Genomic DNA, 19744 nt, shown 5'->3' with positions numbered 1-19744 from the left:
TTCTGATTCGGTGAGGGTGTGGCTTCGTCTTCTGTATCTGTTATGTGTCTCTCACAAGTGGTTTTACATCTATCTCCCCGCAAACTTTGGAAAACTTTGTGAACTTCCTCATGATAAGCTGGTCTTAGCTGTTATCAGTGTCTCTGTCAAACTCTGGATTTCCACACTCAAATCTATTTTAAACACAGGCTTACTTTTCTGTTTGCTTTTGAACGTTGGAGACTTTCCACAGCCATGGGCTGGACTTTTATTTGCACTGTAGCTGTAGAAGCAGCTGATGAGCTTCAGTTAGAATAATGTTTTGTGAGTGAAAACACTCTCGTTTTATTGAGGTGTTGGGGGGAAAAAAGTTTATCTAAGATGAGCCCTCTTCAAGAAATCACGGTTTTTTGCTTAAGAGCTTGCCACATGATTTCAGTGGTAAAATTAGTGTTCTTTAGAAGCACAGATAAAGCCTTAGAGATAAGAAATGGGCTCTGTGCCTTTTCACTGAGCTACTGATTAGGTTAATGTTTGCTATGGTAACTCTTGTCTTAAAAACAACAATCTTGGTATCTTGGTTCTACCTCCACAGTGCTGTTCCTGCTGAGTGTTTGATAACACTGGGAAGGGGGGAAATAGAGGCTGGGAATTGCTCTTAAAAAAAAAAAAGGTAAAAAGGTAATGTGTGGTAATGTGTTGTTGCAGTTGTGTTTCTTTTGGGAAGGGGCATGTGGGGGTATTGCTTAAGTTTTCTGTCTTCTGTGGCCTCTGTCTCCTCTAATGGCCTACAGACAGAAGAGGAAATTACTTCAAACTGAGAGTAGGTTTCTATTGGGAAATATTAGCTAGCAGGAAAAAAATATTTACTCAGAAAGGGGTGGTGAGGCCCTGGCACAGGGTGCCCGGAGAAGCTGTGGCTGCCCCTGGATCCCTGAAGTGCCCAAGGCCAGGCTGGGCAGGGGTTGGACACCCTCGCATGGTGGAAGGGGCTCCTTTTGAGGGCAGGAGCTTGGAACTGGATGATTTTTAAGGTCCCTTCTCCTCAACCCTCCTTCATCCTCTGTCTTAAACTCCTCATCGTCGCCCCGCCATGGAGGCTGGGTTGTGGCAACCTCCCTCTGTCGGTTTTCAGGATGTGCCTCGGTATTTGCCGCTTGGACAGAGCGATTTGGATGTTATTGTAAATACACGACCGCGCTTTCGCTGGGAGCCGCAGTCCCCACAGCAGCGTTACTGCCTGCTTATGGTACGGCTACCCGCTGTGAAGCCCCACGAACGGGAATACAACACCCCCGTCGCTCTGTGCCGATCCCAGCGGTGTTCCCTTTCCTCCCGCAGAAGGCAAAGGGCGCAGTTTTTATTAAAAATTAAGATTTTTCCCGCGCCCTCCCCCGCTCCCTCCCGCCGCCTCAGCGCCCCTTCCCACAATGCCCTGCCCGGCAACAGCGTCCCACGTGACCCGCGGCCCCAACATGGCGGCTCCCAGCGGCCGCCGGCCGCAGCCTGCGGGGCCGGGCGGGGGCAGCGCCGCCGGGCCCGGGGCTCTGCGCGGCGCCGAGGAGGACGCCGAGGGTCTCTACGTGGCGGTGGAGCGGTGCCCGCTCTGCAACACCACGCGCCGCCGCCTCACCTGCGCCAAGTGCGTGCAGAGCGGCGACTTCGTCTTCTTCGACGGGCGCGACTCCGAGAGGTACCGGCGGCGCTGAGGGGAGCGGGGCGGGCTCTCCCTGCCTGGCTGCGGTCGCTGTGCCTCGGGGCCGGGCATGGGGGCCGGGTTGTGCCTCTTCCCCGCTGTCCTGGGGCTCGGGGGGCTCAGGGTGTGGGTGGGGAACGCTCCGGGGGCCGCCGGGCCCACCCTGAGACTGGGGGCGGACACAGGACCCTCGGTACGAGCCTTGAAATAACAATATTTTTAATAATAATAATTAAGGAGTGACCCCGAGTAACACTCGGTCAGGTGCAGATGTGTCGGTGGCGATGTAGCCACAGAAGCTCCAGGCAGTTCAGGGCACAGAGACCCGTTCGGTGTTGCTTCATACGATTTACCTCTTTTCGTCAACACTTCTTGAAATAGTCGTTTTCTAAACCGTTAAGCAAAATTAGGAAGGTGTATAAGAAAGAAAATAAGCATTTTCTTGTGTGTATACCCATAAATGTGGACAAAAAAAGTATCCACTTGAGTTCGTGGTGTGGCAAGCGGAGCGCTGGCTCTCCCTGGGCGAGCGCTGTGCCCATAAACAAATTATCTCCTGGAATGACTCAGGTGCCTCCTCCAGCGCTGCTGTCCAGCCCGGATTCTTCAAAAGTCCCCAGGGCCATGTCTGGAAGGGCTCTGATCCTTGGCTGGCACCGTGTTCCTGGTGCCTCGTTGGCAGCTGTTGGGAGCGATTCCTGGGGCTATTTTGGGAAGGGTGTGGGGTGGCCGTGTCCTCGCTCCAGAGGCTCCTTGTGTCCCCAGGAACACGGGGACAGTGGTGCCTTTCACCCACCGGCACCCACGGCGCTGGGGAAATGCTGTCAGCCAGCGTGAGTCAGCTTGAGGATCTCAGACTTTAGTCTGTCACTGAAGTCTGTCTGTCTGTTCCCTTTTTGAATGGAAAAAAAAGCTGTGTTGGAGAACCACAAACTGGATTTAGCCTGGCTAAAATAGGTGGGAAACGTGGAGTTGTGTGAGAACTGCTTGGGGTTTTCTGCAGAGTCTATTAAAAGGTTGGATATGGAGCTTGGAATATAAACCAAGTTTGGGTTTTTTCCTGTGTCTTTTGCAGCCTTAAGTTTTTGGCTAAACATCAGGTTTAATTATAGAAATTCAATTGTAGCCTTTGTTAGAGTTGAAGCCCTGTTGTTTTGTATTAACCAAGGCTTAAGAAGTCTCTGCCCATCAGGAAAATGAAGTCATAAAGAAGCAGCTTTAGCCAAAGTACCAGAAGCAGCAGTGTAAGAGAAAACCCTCTTTATCTTCTCACATGAGACAGGATCAGCTTTTCTGTCTGACAGTTGTCACTGCATCTTCCTGAGAAGCTTTCACTGCCCCATTTGTCTGAAAGGCTGTATATTTACCTTGTGTTTTTTAACTGCAAGGATTAAATCTCCTTTTTTTTCTTTTTTTTTTGGTCTTTTTTCCCCCCTTCTCTTCCTGGACATCACGGTTCCATCTCTGGGGGTCACTGCTGTTGTATTAACCTGGGGCCTCCCTACACACTCCATTTCCCCAGGCTTTGTTTCTCCTGCTGCTCAGAACTTTTCCATCAATTAATTGCAGTAGTGCAATTCGTTAAAAATGGCAAATTTATTTTAATGAATTAAAGGAACAGCACTCCTGTGTGAATAACACAATGTTAGCAACCTAAATATCCTCAGTGGCTGGAGGAGCTCTGTGTAGGGACAAAAGCTTGGGTTTTGAAGATAATGGGATTATGTTTAAACCATGCCTGAAACATTTTGTTTGCATTCTCTAATTAATATTTGGAATTAATGATTTAAGAGTGGGGAAGGGGTCAGTTTTCTTTGTTTGCTCTTTGTGGGTGTCTCTGAATTTCTCGTGGTGTGAGCCCTGGGAGAGGGGGAGATGTTTGAAATGGTGCCCAGGGCAGAGCCATGCAGGGACAGGTGCAGTTCACTGGGGGCCTTTCAGCTGCTGTTTACAGCCACCCTTGTTTGTTTATTTATTTATTTTATGCCTTCTAGTAGTGCCTGGGTTAATTTTAGATCGGCCACTGCTGGAGGAGTGTCATAGCAGGGGCTTTGCTGAGTGGCTCAGTGTGAGAAGTTCAGAATGTGGAAGTGTTTGGGGGCACTTGGGCCTCCCATTTGTCTTTTTGAAGTGTTGCAGATGGAGGAAAAGGATCATTATCTTCCTGGTTAAATAGAAAGAAAACCAAGCATTACTCCTTTTATCCAACAGTGATTTATTTTTAGAATTTTCTTGTGAATTTTCCTTATATGAAGACAAAAAATTTCATGTTCTAATTATTTCAGATTTCACGGGACTATTTTGTGAGCTAACTTTTAGAAGAACTGCAGTAAAACTGGAAGTTTTTCATCTGTCTGGCAAAAATCACACCCCGTATCTGTGAGGGGGAGAGACTGAGGAGCTGTTAAGATTAATGACTTCAGGAGAGCTACAATTAAGGATGAGTAGTCCAGAAGTCCTGCAGTAGAACAGTCGCTGCCATCCTTCCTTTCATGACTAATGTGTTGTGTGTTCAAAAGCCAAGCTGGCATCTTGGTGTTGGTCTCAGCTCAGAGCTTCTCCTTCCTCCTGGGAGTGTCCTCCAGCCTGGTGTGTGCATTAATTCTCAGAGTGTGTTCCCCAGACTGCTGAATGGCTTTGCTTTGTGCATCTGTAGGTGGCAAAAGCCAAACTCAGTGTAATTGTGGTGTCTGAGCCTGGCTGATTTCTCCAAGCTATGGGTTCTGGTGAGGAACAGTGATTTTTTTTCAGCAGTTATAGTGAATAGTGTGCCCTCAGCTCCTTCAGCATTAATCAACTCCTGTAGATTAATATGTAGATTAATGTAGGAAGCCCCTCTCTCTGGTTGCTTCTCTCTAATCATGAACATGTGGAAATAAGCCAGGCAACCACAGAAAATCTCACCTTAATGTGATAAGACTTGAGGAAAGAGAAACATTCCATGGGTAATTCAAGATGTGCTCTCCTCTCAGTTTACATTTGATGGGAGTTCCTATAATAATTCATCCCGGGTTTTGTTTCTTTGCCAAATTGAAAGGCTAAAGATGTATAAAGAAGGAGGAGTTGCAGGATGCAGTGCAGCTGAAATCAGAGCTATATAAAGCAGTGGAAGTGTTTGCTTGGGAGGAGGCTGCTGGAGGGCTTGGTAGGAGCTGTTTGACATCGCTGCCGGAGCGCGTGGTGAGCTGCAGTTTCTTCCACAAACCCTTCTGTCTTCCCTCCACAGCCAGAACATCATTTATTCCTCTGTTCTTTGGCAGATCATTCAGCTTTTTGCTGCTGTGATGGGCAGGATTGGGTGATTCTGTTCAGTCAGGGTTTGTGCCCACAGATCCAGCTCAGAAACCAAGAACTGCCAGGTGAGCCCAGTGCCCTGCCTGGGTGAGCTCTGTGTTTCTGGTGGCAGCCAAAGGTCGGGGTGCAGGAGGTGTGCTCTGCTCTGTGGCAAACAGGAGGCTCATGCAGGGCCTTTTGTCATTTCCAGGGTGACTCCTGGGGTGAGGACACACAGGAAGAGGGGATGAGCTGGGCTGAGCAGCTGGCCTCCAGTTGCACCACATTCCTCCAGCTCACGTGTGGCCTCTGGCTTTGGTGCCAAGCACCTGCATTTGGTTTGGGTTTGTTTTGGAAGGAAAGCAGATTCTTTTGCTTGGCTACAAAAGCAGCAGCCGGTGGTTTTGTTGTTGTAATGCTAATGTCATCTGGGAGGGTGGTTACACACACTGTGAATCCAAAGGTAGTCACCAAGCTTTCAGCACTTGAAGGAAAAAACTGAAGCATTTTGAAGTTCTGCCTGAAATCAAATCCACAGAGAGAGGGAAATCCAAGATGTCATCCTGTCAAGCCTTTTTGTACTCTTCTTTCTAAATAAAGCTTAAATGTCCATGAAATGAAAGTAAAATCATAAAATCACGTGGTTTGGGTTGGAAGGGACCTTAAGGACCATCTAGTTCCAACCCTGCCATGGGCACCTTCATGCCTCATCCTGCCTGGCCTTGAACACTTGCAGGGATGGAGAATCTCCAAATGTCACAGCTCTGGTAGGATGAAATCATCAATTCTGTGTGTTGCAGAGAAAAACAGAATGAATTGTGGAACAATAAGGGGGCAGAACGTGGCTTCTGTATACTGAAAGGGTGAAAACACAGGGTGATGAATCTGAAAAAATTCCTTTGTGATCAGTTCCCATACCCTGGAGTCCAGTGCAGCAGAGCTGAAGCAGACATGTGGGTCATGGGCTGTGTGAGATAGTGCTGTTCATTTCTCCAGTGACTGAAGGCCTTTTAAAGTACTCCATGTTTTTTGTAACACACTAAACACTGCTCTTGCTAAGCTATAAATCTAGAAATAGCAGAAATTTGCTATTTGTTTGATAGCTCAACACTCTGATGTTTCTCCAGCTTAGAGGCTCTGTTGCAATTCCAGTGAGACTCATGCTCTAGAATTCTGCAGGAGTTTTGCACATTTAGCCATTAACTCCCCCAGATCAAGACAGATAGCTGAGGTTTGGAGAATCCCCAGGCTTCAATTTTATTCTCTTTTTCATACAACTTACCGTGCTGTAATTGTGCAAAATATCAATAAAAGAATTTAATCTCTTCCAGGTTTTCAGACAAGAAAGAAAGGCTGATGCATCTTAAAACCAAACAGAGAGAATTCCAAAAACAGTAAGTTGTATTTATTAAATTGATATAAAAGCTAAGAGATCTCATAAAAGGAAACAATCTCTTTTAACACACTGTTGCTGCAGACAGATGAAGTCCAGATAGTCATAAAACTTTCAATCATGTTTTTTTCCTCTAGTGTTTTGAAGGCCATGGAAGGGAAAGAAATAACTGATCAGCTGGTGAGTTGCTCCAAGTGTCCCATGGTTTTTAAACTCTCTGAATTCCTAGATCTCATAGTTTAAAGTTACAGTTTACCTTGAGGGCGTTGTGCTGCTTTACCAAAGAGCCTGTTGTAAGCAAAACTGAAATGGGCTCTGCCAGCAGAGTGCTCCAAGCTGTCTGAATTTTTCATTTCTCACTAGATATTTGTTCAATAACTTCTTTTACTGATTAACTTTATACTAAGCACCATTTTGTTTGTGGCATTCTTCTGTGCACAAACCACTGTATGAAATATTTAGTTCTTTGATCCATTCAAGAGCATCCTGCTACTTTTTGCACTAAAGCTGCTGGCTTTGCTGTTAATCATTAGTTCAGCATGTTTGAAGTCATTTGTGCCCTAGAGTTGCTGAATGTTCTTTTTCAGAGATGGAAAATAATGTCTTGCAAGATGAGGATTGAGCAGCTGAAACAGACCATTTGCAAGGAAAATGATGAAATGACAAGACGTGAGTAATGCCTGTGCTTTTGTGATGTGGAAAATCTCCCTGTGCCTAAGAGTGAAAAATCAATTGAGGTGAATTTGAGCATTAGTTTTTTTTAAAAAATGGTGAATTTCCAAAGAGTTGCTTCCTAAATCAACTTGAAGGCAAATCAGTGAGTGGATTTTGGCCTTTTTATGCTTGGGTTTTAATTAGCAAACAGCAGACATTATTCAGCTGGATGGAGATGGTTTTGCAGCAGCTTTAAGAGCAAATGCTTAGCAGCCTGTGACTCTGGCTGTGTCCCTAGAGATGGCTTTATTCAGTGTAGTGTTTCTGATCACTTCCTCTTGATAAGGAGGAGCAAACAGCTCTGCAGCTGTCACAGATTTCCTGAAACTGCTGAATTTTAACCCACACCTGTCTGAAAATCCTAAAATCCTACTTGAGCAAGAGTCACTGAAATGAAGATGTAAGTTCCATTCAAAAACTTCAGTTTTTGAAACCCATCAGATTGTTTTACACATTTTTCAGAAGAGAATGTGCAGCTCTCCTTACAATCCACATGCAAGGGAAGTAGAGGAAGCATATTCAGAAGCATATTGATTGAATCTGGGATATTTTTATGGCTTGAAATTCAAGAGGAGCCATACAGAGAGTGGAAGCAGAGGCAGAACCTGAGAAGAGTCATAAAGGATTTGCACGGGCTTGGGGTGAAAAATCAAAAAGGCTGAGATGCAAAATTATTTTCAGTTAAAAAGGAGATAGATAGTAACAATAATGAATGGGTGATGAAAAGGTGAGGGAGCAGAAAAGTGTGTTAATTAACAGGAAAGAGCAATAACAGTGCAGAAAAGTCTGAGGCATTCATTCAGTGCTGCCTTTGCTTCATCTTCCTGCAAAGAAAATGGGATCAGCTGCTTAGCCTGGTTAAATTTGACATCATGAGAGGACTCAGTTGCAGGCTAAGGAGAGGAAACAGATAGCTACACATTGGTTTGCTTTATGGAAGCCAAGGAAGAAGCTGAGGTGGTCTGTGGAGCACTTGGGAGCCTGTGAGGGTGTGTGAGGAAGCTGAGAACAATTCCTGCTTCCAAAGGGTGCAGCAAGGCAGAACCTCAGAGTGATGGCACAGGAATCCTGTCACACACCCAGGGGGCTCTGACAGGTAAAAACAGCCATCACTTGGTTATGGTATTCATGTCAAATCCATGTTTTGTTATTTATGCCATGATATCCATGTCAAATCAACCCCTCAGTGGGGATCAGGTGCTGCAGTGGAGGATGAAGCAGAAGCTGCACGTAGCTTGGATTTGGGCACTGCCTGAAATTGTGAGCAAACAAAATTTGCTGTGGGTGTAACCCCTGCAAGGTCATCATCACAAAAGGTTAGAAAAGCTTCATTCAAAGAGTGGTGGCACTGGTCAAGCTGAGGAGGTGAGGCAGGTGGAGCTCAGCAGTTCCTGGCCCAGTTCCTGGCAGTATTTCCCATAATAGCTCAGCAGAATAGAGGGTGGAATGGAGGAAGCCAGGCTGGATGGTGAAATGACTTCTGTGGAGACCAGGACCAAAATCAAAACATGCAGATAAATAGACAGCATCATCTGGAAAGGACAAAATCAGGGTACACATTGTTGTAAAGAGAAACATAAACCCAGAATGGGGGATGGTGGTGAGATTTGGCAGGAAGGGATCTGGGGAATTGCAAATTAAATAAAAATTATCAATCCTGTGCTGCTCCAGAAAGGTTCAGGCCTCTTTCTGGGTTAACTAATATAAGTGCTGTATTTAAGATGGAAGCAGTTATCCTGCTGTGCCAGGTGTTGTTGTTGCTTCAGTGGAAGCCTGGTGTCCAATTTAAACAATTTAAGAAAGATACAAATCATCTGAGGAAAGTCTGAGCATTGGAAATTAAACACAGCAGCTTAGAAAATTCATGTTTGGTTTAGAGAAGAGGAAGTTGAGGAAAAACAAGCTTTTCAGTGGGTAGAAGATTATTGTTATGGAGATTAGATTATGACTTTTTGTCTTTTGCCTGTGAAGGAAGGAGAAGAGGAAATCAGTGTGACTTTAAGGAATTAGTCACCTCTTCTCAAAATGCTCTGCTCTGGAGGTGGCAGAGTTAGGACCAACCAGGGAGTGGAGTTCTCCATTTTCCCACTCTTCTGTGGAATTTATTATCTGCAACTTTTGCAACTTCTCTTGACTCACAGTGAATTTGATCAGATGTAACCTAAAAACTGAGCTGACTATTGCCCAACTAACCTATTGTTAGCTCAGTTGCTTTTGGAGAGAGACCAGGAATGAATTCTAGCTGTGAGTAGCCAACAGACCAGGATCCAACTTGGTCACTTTAAAAAGTGTGAAAAGGTTGTTTCTCTGCTCTTGGATGTGGCACAGTTTAATTTTCTGAAATAAAAACCATTTCTAGAACACTGGGTTCCTGCTTTTGGAGACCTCAATAACTGGTGGTGCTTAAAATAATGTTTTAAAATCTGTGTGTTTGCCTTCTTTCTGTGCAGAGCAGTTCAAGGAGACAGGCTTGCAAATCCCTGGCAGAGCTCTCTGGGCAGAGATCAGTGTGCCTGGGCTTGCATTTATCAGGCAGTGCAGGTGTGTGGGACACAGTGGTGTGCTGAAATTCTCCCGGGGACAGATTTTTAATCCCCTCATGAAGCAGAGGTGCTGTGCAGAGGGCAGGACAGTTGTGTGTGCACTGGGACTGCTGAAGAGGAAATTTCAGTGCAGTGTCTCCCCTATTCCCAAATAATTGCTGTTGGACCTGCAGGGAAGGGAGTTCACTCTGAAAAAGTAGCCTTTCAAGTCAAACATGAATGTGAAAATGGAACAGCTGGACCTTTTCCTCCTCATCCTGTCTCCTGTTCTTTTTGCAAAGGGAGAGTTTGGGAATATGACTGCAAGTGTTAATTGATTTTCTGTTGATGTTACAGGACTGCTTAAAGGGAAGGGAATTACAGCTGACACATAGGGATTCTGGCATTGCTCAGAGAAAAGTGGATTTTTCTACTGCTCCTCTATCAGGGGTCACTTATTTATATTATATAAACCTGAGGATTATTAGTTCTTATCTTCATGGAGGAGCTTTTCTCACCTCCTTTAATTTGGGCCTTTGCATCTCCCACACACCAGATCTTCCTTCCTACCAGACACACCATGGATTGCAGCAGATCAGATGACTGGAAATAATTCCTGATGTTCAGAGAGAGCAGCCTCTGTGTCTGCAGGGGCAGGCACACCTCAAACTAGGGCACAGGGAGAGTTTTAAATGTGAATTTGGGGAGAGCACAAGAAATCTTTCCCTGTGCTTTTAAAAGACAGAGGTGGCTGACTCTCATTACTGCAGCCACTTATTTTATATCTGAATTAGCAGATTTTGGGATCATCAAGGTTGCAAAAGACCTTTAAGATCATCAGGCCCAGCCTGGGATGCTTCAAGATGCTCTTGCAGGGTATTTTTCCAAGCCTCACACGTGGAGTGAATCCAGGCAGTTGCAGCCCTTCAGCCCATGAGCACAACTCCCATTTGTGAGTGGATGGGGAGATAGCAAATGTTCCCTGTGGGAACAAGGAGCTGCACTGTTGGGATCCACGAGAGAATCCCAAATAACCCACACCAGCAGCAGCACAGGTGCCAGGACTGGTGAGTGAAGATGCTATCTGCACTTGATTTTGGCTGCAAGCAGGGCAGGGCTTTTTTGGCCAGCACGATGCAGACGTGTACAGTCAGGCTATTTCTGTCAGGATGATTAGCTCAGGAGTTTAATTAAACTGGGAAATCTTGGCTTTTGTGCTCCAAATCCAGAAATAGCTGGGTAAAAGATAGGGAAAGAATAATCCCAGTTGCAGTCTCTTTGGAGATCTCCAGAGGAGATTAAAAAGTTGTACCACTGAGCAGCTGGAAGAAGTTCATAGTTTAGCAGGGTTTTCTGTTTTAAGCTGCCACAGATCTTGTTTTCCATAAATATTAATAAAGCTTTTCTCAAGCTTTTCCTACAAGCCCTTCCCAGCTCCTTTTCCAAGGGATAACATCTGCTGCTGCTCTCACAGACACAGAGGGGCTGCTGAGGATTAAAGAGGAGAACCAGAAGCATTATCGCAGGGCTCAGAGGCACCAGGAGAAGAAGGAGAAGATCCAGAAGCACAACAGGAAGCTGGGAGACCTGGTGGAGAAGAAATCCTACGAGCTGAAAACGCAGTACGAGCACCTGGCCAACCTGCGGCGCGCGCACATCCTGGAGCTGACCTCGGTCATCTTCCCCATGGAGGAGGTGAAGACAAGCATGAGGTATGGCAGGCTTGTCCTTTTGGGATCCTTTTGCTTGGTTTTAGGCACCCACAAGGGAGTTGTGTCAGTCTGAGGTAGGTGGTCTGGCTCCCTTAGGGTCTGTGAGGAGGAGGAGTTGTGGTCTCATCCACAGATAGAGGTCCAGGATGGAAGAATCTGAATCTGGAGGTGCTTGCATGTCCCCACTGAGAGATATGAGCTGCATTTCCAGTGTTAAACTTCCTTAAAATATGGATTCCCCATGCCTGGAAGTGTTCCAGGCCAGGCTGGACAGGGCTTGGAGCAGCTTGGTCTAGTGGAAGGTGTCCCTGCCCATGGCAGGGGTGGAATGAGATGAGGTGTCCCTTCCAACCCAAACTTTTCTAGGATTCTACAAAAACAGATATTAAAATTCCAGAGAAAATGAAAGTAGTTTTGGGAATGAGGACTTTTGCAGAAGTGGTTTATAAGGTCCTTTCCAACCCAAACCATTCCTGGATTCTACAAAACCAGCCAATTAAAAACCCCAGAACATCTGAATCTGGAGGTGCTTGCATCTCCCCACTGGGAGATATGAGCTGCATTTCCAGTGTTAAACTTCCTTAAAATATGGATTCCCCATCCTTGGAAGTGTTCAGGGCCAGGCTGGACAGGGCTTGGAGCAGCCTGGTCTAGTGGAAGGTGGCAGGGGTGGAATGAGATGAGGTGTCCCTTCCAACCCAAACCTTTCTAGGATTCTACAAAAACAGCCAATTAAAAACCCCACAATGAACAAATGAAAGTAGTTTTGGGAATGAGGACTTTTGCAGAAGTGGTCTGTAAGGTCCTTTCCAACCCAAACCATTCCTGGATTCTACAAAACCAGCCAAATAAAAACCCTACACTGAACAAATGACAGCACTTTTGGGACTGAGGACTTTTACAGGAGCGTTCCTACCGGCACTTTGCCCTGGGTGAAACCCAGCTCAGTGCCTGCCAAGCGTGTGTTTGATTCCATTGCCAACCACTTGCTTGCACCCCCTGTGGGCCCTGCAGGGACCCAGCAGACGTGTCCTCAGAGAGTGACAATGCCATGACCTCCAGCACTGTGAGCAAGCTGGCAGAGGCACGCAGAACCACGTACCTGTCGGGGAGGTGGGTGTGCGACGACCACAACGGGGACACCAGCATCAGCATCACGGGGCCCTGGATCATCCTCCCCAACAACGGCGACTACTCTGCTTACTACAGCTGGGTGGAGGAGAAGAAGACCACACAGGGACCTGGTAAGGGGCAAGGCATGGTTTCAGGCAGCTGGGACGCTTGGGGTGCCAACAAAAGGCAATGAGGAGCAATAAACTGGTCTGTTTGTTCTCGGCCTGAGCCAGAAATAAATGCCAGATTAGGGATTTTAGGAGAAGATTCCCTGCCCAGTTGAAACTAGGTGGTTTTTAAGGTCCCTTCCAACCCAAAGCATTCTGTGATTTTATGACTAGTCTGCTGAAATCTTCTTCTGCATGAAATTCTCACTGGGATGCACAGCACAGTGAAATGGAGAAAGTTAATTATTCACAGTTTTGACACAGTTCACATGTCATCATCTTAACAGGAATTCCAAGAATTACTATTTTCTTCCAACTTCTGACAGATTTCACTGGAAATGATTGCTAGAATCAGGCTGTTCTCCTTGCTTAGAAATGACATATTCCAGAGTAGACTCCAGGAACATATTAACACACCCACCAAGACTTCATTTAAAACAAAGATTTCATGTTGTTTTTATTTCTTTCAGATATGGAACATAATAACCCTGCTCATACCATCAGTGCTGCATTGTGCTATGCAACTCAGCTTGTTAACACTTTGTCTCTCATACTTGATGTGAATCTTCCCAAGAAGCTCTGCAACAGGCAAGTAAAAACACAGCAGGGGAATCTGTGACCTTAGTTTGAGCAAAAAAGTCATTAATTGGAGCAGCTTTTGATAACATAGGTGGCTTGTGGATTTTTGTGCTGTTTGAGGGGAGGGCTAGCAGGATTTTAGACCACAGTTAACAGTCCCTCCCTCCTTTTTTATTTCCTGAGAGGGAGAGCAGCCATCAGAGTTGAAAATAACACCTCTCTAATTGACATATTCAGCATCCTCACATGAGAGATGAAGTATGGCTGTGCACAAATGGCACTTTTCATTTCACTGGAGCCCACTGTGCTCCACAGAATCCCAGCCCAGTCCAGCAGCTCCTGAACAGCTCTGCTGCCTCCTGTGCTGTGGGACAAGTGCTGTAACATGGCATGGCAGCAGTGTCATTCCAATGGCATAAAAATCCTAGGAGCAAAGCCCATAACAGAGCACTGTTAGAATTTTGGTGTCTGTGTGGAGCAGCTGGGATCTGCACCACGGGTTCCAGATGTGCTACTGAGATTCTTTAAAGTGTTTTAAAATAATGGCTGTCAAACTGAGGGCACAAAAGTTGTGTAGGGTTTCAGCTTTTTGCTGTGGCTCAGGGGTTGGAACCAGGTGATCTGAAAGTCCCTTCCAACCCAAACCCTTCTGTGATTCTCTGGTTTTGTTTGGGTGTTCAGCCCTCACAGGAGAAGGTTGGGAACAGGAAATGATGCAAGACTTTAAAGGAGCTCTGAGTTTGGCTCAGGTGGATCTGAGTTCCCTACAGTTCCCACCACCTGTCCTGTGCAAACTGGTGAGGCCAGGGCAAGCAGAGCTTGCTGATAAAATGCTCACAGTCCTGCTAGGTTTAAAATTAATCTCCTCAGCACTCTAGAACTGCCTGCAGACTTTGAACAAGTGCTCGCTGCGAGGATTTTTACTCCAGGATTTGTTAGGAAGCCAGGGCATGGAATGCTGATGCCTCCAGTAAATGCTGTGTTTTCACAGCATTTTGTTTTCTGTGTGATTGTGTGTGTGTGGTGTTTTAACAGTGAATTCTGTGGAGAGAATCTCAGCAGACACAGGTTCACACGGGCAGTGAAGAAGCTGAATGCTAACATCCTTCACCTCTGCTTCTCTCAGGTAGGGGGATGCACATTTCATATCTTTAAAATAGCTTTTTAAATATCAGCTCTGCCTGCTGGTTTCCTTCAGGACCTGACCATGGTTTGTTTTTTTTCCCTTCCCCATGTCAGCATGTAAATTTAGATCTGTTGCACCCCCTGCATACCCTCAGGAACCTCATGTACCTGGTCAGCCCAGACACCGAGAACTTGGGCAGGTAAGAAAAGCAGAATATCAACTTTGGAATTGATGCCTTTGCCTTGTTACTTGTGAGGGAAATTCTCTTCTCGTGTGCCTATAGATCAGTCCTCAGCACAGAAATCAGGGTAGGTCCAGGAGGAGGAAAGACTGGACAGAAAAAGGGGCTCCTGAGTAGGGAATTAAATTTACAGATGTGTGTTTGCTGTGCTCCTGCCCATGGCAGGCTCAGCTGGAGGCTTTGCAGTGGTGATGGACTCATTTCCCCTACAGCCAGGAGCAGGAACTCCTTTCCAGGCAGCTCTGCCATGCTCCCAGTGTGACCCTGCCCACACCTTGCCAACATGCAAATACCTGAGAGCATCCAGAAATACAAACCCTGAAAAGAATCCCAGGCAAACCTTTCCCAGAATATTTCCAGTCAATGAACTGCCTAGACCCAAGCTGACCCTTTAAACAATACTCATTTATATGTAAATTAAGACTAAAGACAACTGTTCTCTTAGTTGAGAACGTGATGAAAAGAACATCAGTTCTGGCATGCACACACCAGGTTTAATAATTTATTTCTTTTTTTTACAAGTTAAATATAAGAAAGCAAACAACACTGATTTCCCCATTGGGATAACCCAGACACAAGTCACTTGTGCCCAAGACAGTCTGCAAATATTTGTTTGATGTGCCTGATGTTTTATTCCCCCCTTAAACACAGTGAGTGATGTTCTGAAATCTGCTTTTCTGCTTTGTTCTCTTGTATGGATCTGGTTTTATTCAAAAACCTGCAGTGCCACTAAGAGGAGCTGCCTGTTCCCACTTCCTTGTGTTCTCTGGATCTGTCCCTACTGAGCCAGCCCACAGACATGGGGAGCCACATCTTTGTAAAAGATTTTGACAAAAATCTGTGCTTGCTGCCTGAAATAGAGTGCTGGAAATGGCCAGAAGATGGAGAGCTGTGTCCTCAAAGGAAAGCAGCTGCTCTGAAGGGTGCAGGGCTGCAGTGGGCACCTGTGCAGGTGTCCCAGAGCTGCCCATGCATCAGCTGGGTGCAGAGAGTAAAAGGAAGGGTTACAGGAGAGCTGGGTAAGATACCCAGCAGGCTGCTGAGAGGCTTTACAGACACCACTGGGAGCAGAGAGCCTGAGCTGCTTGAAATGAGGCACATGCACTTAGCAGAGACAGTAATTACCCACAGGAATGAAGGTGGGGATTCAGTTTCCTTGTGTCATCCTCTCAAGGCTGGATGAGTTCCTGGTCTGGATGCATCATCAGGCAGGAGTTGCTGGGCTCAGGACAGGGAGGAGGGTGGGACTCAGGGGCCTTTGTTAGACAGGAGGTCACTGGAGATGATCTAATGGTCCCTTCTGGCCTCAACCCCGATGACTCCTTCTTGTGTTGCCTTGTGAAGCAGGAGGCTTTGCCAGGAGGCAGAGCTCCCATTGCTTTCCAGAGGATGAAAGAGGAGTGTTTGCCTTTCATTTCTCAGCTGGCTGCAAAGTTTGCAGCAACCAGCTCTCTTTGTTTTCCTTTAGATACCTAAGCTGTGGTTGCCTGACAATCTCCTTTACATGCTGCTGGTTTCATATGCTTATGATTTTACCAAGCTTTAATTATCTGGATTAATATTTCCCATGACAAATCACTGCTTAAGGCTCCTTCTCCCACTGAGGCTGGATAAACTCTGGTCTGTGTTTAATGGTGGGACTCAGTGATCTTGGGGGTCTTTGCCAACCTAAATGATTCCATGATTCCATCAAATTCCTGCTCATGTTCACAGGGCAGTTTTGTGGCTTGGTGTGAGCTCTGTCAGGGACTCTGCTTGCTGTGGGGAATTCACCTTTTTCCCTGGAATACAGGCAGCCCAAAGCAGTGGGATGGGATGGGCAGGATGCAATCGCCTCTCCCACCAGGCAGTGGCAGCAGGGAACTCTGAGTGACAGCACAGCTGGGACCCTGCAGGACCCTGGGGATGCAGCCATGCTCAGAGCACTGCCCGCTGTCCCTGCCTGCAGGGAGGGCTCAGACACAGAGCAGGCTCTGCTCCAGGGGCCCAGCAATGGCACCAGAGCAACGAGCAGGAGCTGATGCCCAAAATTCCACCTGAACGTGAGGAAGAACTTCCCTGTGCAGTGACTGAGCCCTGAGCAGAGACCAGAGAGGGTGTGGAGCCTCCCTCACTGGGGACATTCTAGAGCCATCTGTGACCCATTTCAGACCCAATTCTGTGCCCTGGGATGACCCTGCTGGAGCAGGCAGATGGGACCAGATGAGCCCCTGTGGTGACTTCCAGCCTGAGCCACTCTGTGATTCTGTGTTTGGAGTGTCCCCACAGGAGACCCCTCAGCCTGTCTGGGCAGCCTGTTCAGTGTCTGGCCAACCTCAGAGTGAGAGACCTTGAGGTGTTGCTTGGGGCAGAGTGGGAAGTCTCCACTGCCGGGTTGTGCCAAACCTGGGAGGTGCAGGTACAGCCTGACAGAGCTGAGCTTTCTTGGCTTGGCTAGGCCTGGTGTTGGAAATTAAAGCTGCTCCACATCAAGGCAGGATTCCCCTCAGTGAAGCCCTGAGTTATCACCAGTAGCTTTCTCTGCTCTGTGTTTCTCTGTCCCTGCCAGAGCAGAGCTGCTCTCCCACCGTTCCTGCTCCGTGGTCTGGAACGCTGTCCCTGCCTGGGCCAAGTGTTTGTGTCACATCCAAGGGGGTGACACCAAGTTCCTGTTCCTGCTCCATGGTCTGGAACCCTGTCCCTGCCTGGGCCAAGTGTTTGTGTCACGTCCAAGGGGGTGACACCAAGTTCCTGTTCCTGCTCCATGGTCTGGAACCCTGTCCCTGCCTGGGCCAAGTGTTTGTGTCACGTCCAAGGGGGTGACACCAAGCTCCCTCTGCCAGCTGGCAGAGACAGGCACTTCATCTCCGCTGTGCCCAGGCTGCTGTGGGTGGGAGGGCAGAGGCACTGATGGTGTCCTCCCCACAGGTCCGGCCCCTTTGAAATCAGCGCCGACCTGGAGGACTCCATGGAGTTTGTGGAGCCGAGCGCGGCGGGCGAGACGGACGAGAGCGGCGACGAGCGCGTGAGCGACGAGGAGACGGACCTGGGCACGGACTGGGAGAACCTGCCCAGCCCCAGGTTCTGTGACATCCCCTCCCAGCAGGTGGAGATGCTGCAGAGCCAGAGCACGCAGGCGTCGCAGCCCATCGCCAGCAGCAGCAGCGCGGGCGGCATGATCTCGTCGGCCGCCGCCTCGGTCACCTCGTGGCTCAAGGCCTACACCGGGCACCGCTAGCGGGGCTGTGCCAGCAACCCCTCCCTGACTGGGCTCCAACCAACCTTTACCTATTCAGTTAAGTAGTGCCTGGAACAAAGGAAAGGTCAGACTTCTGTTTTGTAAACGGAGAAAACCTTTTTATTTCCCCAAGACGGCTGTGAGGGCCCCGTTTTGTAAATGAGCTCCGTGCTGCCCACGGATCCTGCCGGGGCACTTGGTGGCTTGGTTCTGTCTGCATCGAGGATTGGCAAAGGACCCGGCGACCTCCAGCTCTACTTTCTGAAGAAGAATCAGATTTTGGAGTGTTTGGATCAGGAAGGCTGCTCAGGGTGCGGTCTGGACAGCGGTGCAAATGCAGTTCCCACTTTCTTAACTCCTTACAGGGTTTTCCTTTGTGTGTGTGTGTTTTAAATCTGTCTTGCATAATGCAAAAATGCGTATTTCTAAATTTTTTTCATTCAGGACATGAAAATTATGCATTTTTAACATGTTTTCTAATCTCTGTTGCCATATTTTTAATACAAATGATCAGCATGGACAGGGAATTCACACAGCAAATTGCTCTTGGTTTAGATTTGGTTGTGAATCTTTACCCAGTTTTGCCATAGAAAACTGGCTTGTTTCATGCTGTTTCCACTGGTAGGTGTAGAAGTTTTGTGTTGTGCTGAGGCACACAGGCTCTGTACTCTTAATACCATACACCAAAGAAACACTGGACATTCTCTTGCTAGACCCACATTGGATGCTGATCCAGAATTGCATTGTTGCAATAATATCCATCGGTTACCACACCATGCTGCCACTTTTTAGCATTAGAAAAACCCCATTTCAAGCCAGTTTGGTGAAGTCACGTGCTCTCCACACTACATGTGTTTGTAACCCTGTTTTATTGTATGTTCGTGGTGGGGTTTGTTGTTTACTGACTGCCAAGAAGTTGGTTTGGTTCCCCTGGCACAGCTGGCTCCTGGAACGCCAGGAGGTGGGTGCTGGCTTGGTGAGCAAGGGCTCCTCCTCCTCCTCCTCTGCCCTGCAGGACGGGACACCCTCGGGTGGTTTGCTCAGCAGAGCTTCCAACGTTTACATTTAGGGCTGGGACAGTTCCTCCACAGGGCCAGCCAAGGAGGAGCCTCCTGAGGATTTCTGGCACTGCCCCTCAGCTCCTGGGGACACAGCGTGCTGACAGAGGCCACAACCTGCCTGCTCCCAGCTCCAGGGCTGGCTTTCCCAGCACCTCACAGGGTGTTTGTGCTGGATTTCTCTCTCCCTGGCCAGTGCTGCCCCTGTCCCCACGCAGGAGGGGTGGCAGTGACACCCATGTGCCACCCACCCCTCCACGGCAGCTGCTTCTCTTTAGCCCTGAGCTGGGCATCCTTTGTCAGTAGTTTCCTCTCATTTTTCTTTTTCTCTTATTTTTTTTTTTTTTAAACCAAAGACCCTTAACTCCACACGTTGTCAGACAAGGCCAGCCTCTCCTGCCACTGCTCCCAGAGCTGGGTTTGTTGTAGAACAGCCCAGGCCCCTGGGCTGCTGCAGCTGATGGGGCTGTGCCCCAGCCCCACTGCCAGGCTGGGCTCTCCTGGCTCTCAGCACTTTAGCACTCACAGCTCTGAGCCACCAGCACACGCCAGTATTGCAGCCTGGGCTCACAGCCCAGCCCCTTTGCTTCCCCGTGGATTTTGCACTGGACCCCACCAGCTAAATACCTTTTTGTTGTTGTTTTTTAATAGGCATTTCAGTCCCTTTTTCATTGCTGCCTTTGTGCTTTGAGCCCCACAAGGTCAGGCCATGACTCAGCTTCGTGCACTGTCACTGAACTTGGGGAAAGAAAATCCAACACAAGAACTTTTCTAAGCCATATTCTTCCTATCCATGTTTTCCAAAATAATTTATTTGCAACCGTGTCATACTCTGAGAGTGCACAAGGGCACCGTGGGGGTGTTCAAATGTGGTGGGGTGGGGCTTTTCATGGAACCTTTTTTTGTAACAGAACACAAGGTTGTGGTGGTTTTTTTAAAAGTGTTTTGCACATG

The 19744-nt window shown here is 47.6% G+C and overlaps 1 protein-coding gene across 1 annotated transcript; it reads left to right on the top strand.

The window, feature by feature from the left end:
• Positions 1–1454: 1454 nt before the first annotated feature.
• ATG14 (autophagy related 14) lies at positions 1455–19134 on the top strand. Its single transcript, XM_063159692.1, has 10 exons — positions 1455–1672; positions 6280–6342; positions 6479–6521; positions 6929–7010; positions 11052–11289; positions 12304–12533; positions 13040–13157; positions 14184–14274; positions 14388–14473; positions 17423–19134. Exons 1-10 carry the CDS (start codon positions 1455–1457, stop codon positions 17730–17732), a joined length of 1479 nt encoding a protein of 492 aa, XP_063015762.1. The 3' UTR covers positions 17733–19134.
• The last annotated feature ends 610 nt before the right edge of the window (positions 19135–19744 follow it).

This window comes from Melospiza melodia, chromosome 6, assembly GCF_035770615.1.
Source record: "Melospiza melodia melodia isolate bMelMel2 chromosome 6, bMelMel2.pri, whole genome shotgun sequence".
Lineage (NCBI taxonomy): Eukaryota > Metazoa > Chordata > Aves > Passeriformes > Passerellidae > Melospiza > Melospiza melodia.
Note: the sequence above shows the minus strand (reverse complement) of the source record. Positions and strands in the feature narration are given on the sequence as shown.

Bases quoted from the DNA above. Each gene is read 5' to 3' on its own strand.
- ATG14 (XM_063159692.1), top strand. From the start codon at position 1,455: ATGGCGGCTCCCAGCGGCCGCCGGCCGCAGCCTGCGGGGCCGGGCGGG. The intron at 1,673-6,279 runs GTACCGGCGGCG...AATCTCTTCCAG, and splicing joins GACGGGCGCGACTCCGAGAG to GTTTTCAGACAAGAAAGAAA. The intron at 14,474-17,422 runs GTAAGAAAAGCA...TCCTCCCCACAG, and splicing joins GACACCGAGAACTTGGGCAG to GTCCGGCCCCTTTGAAATCA.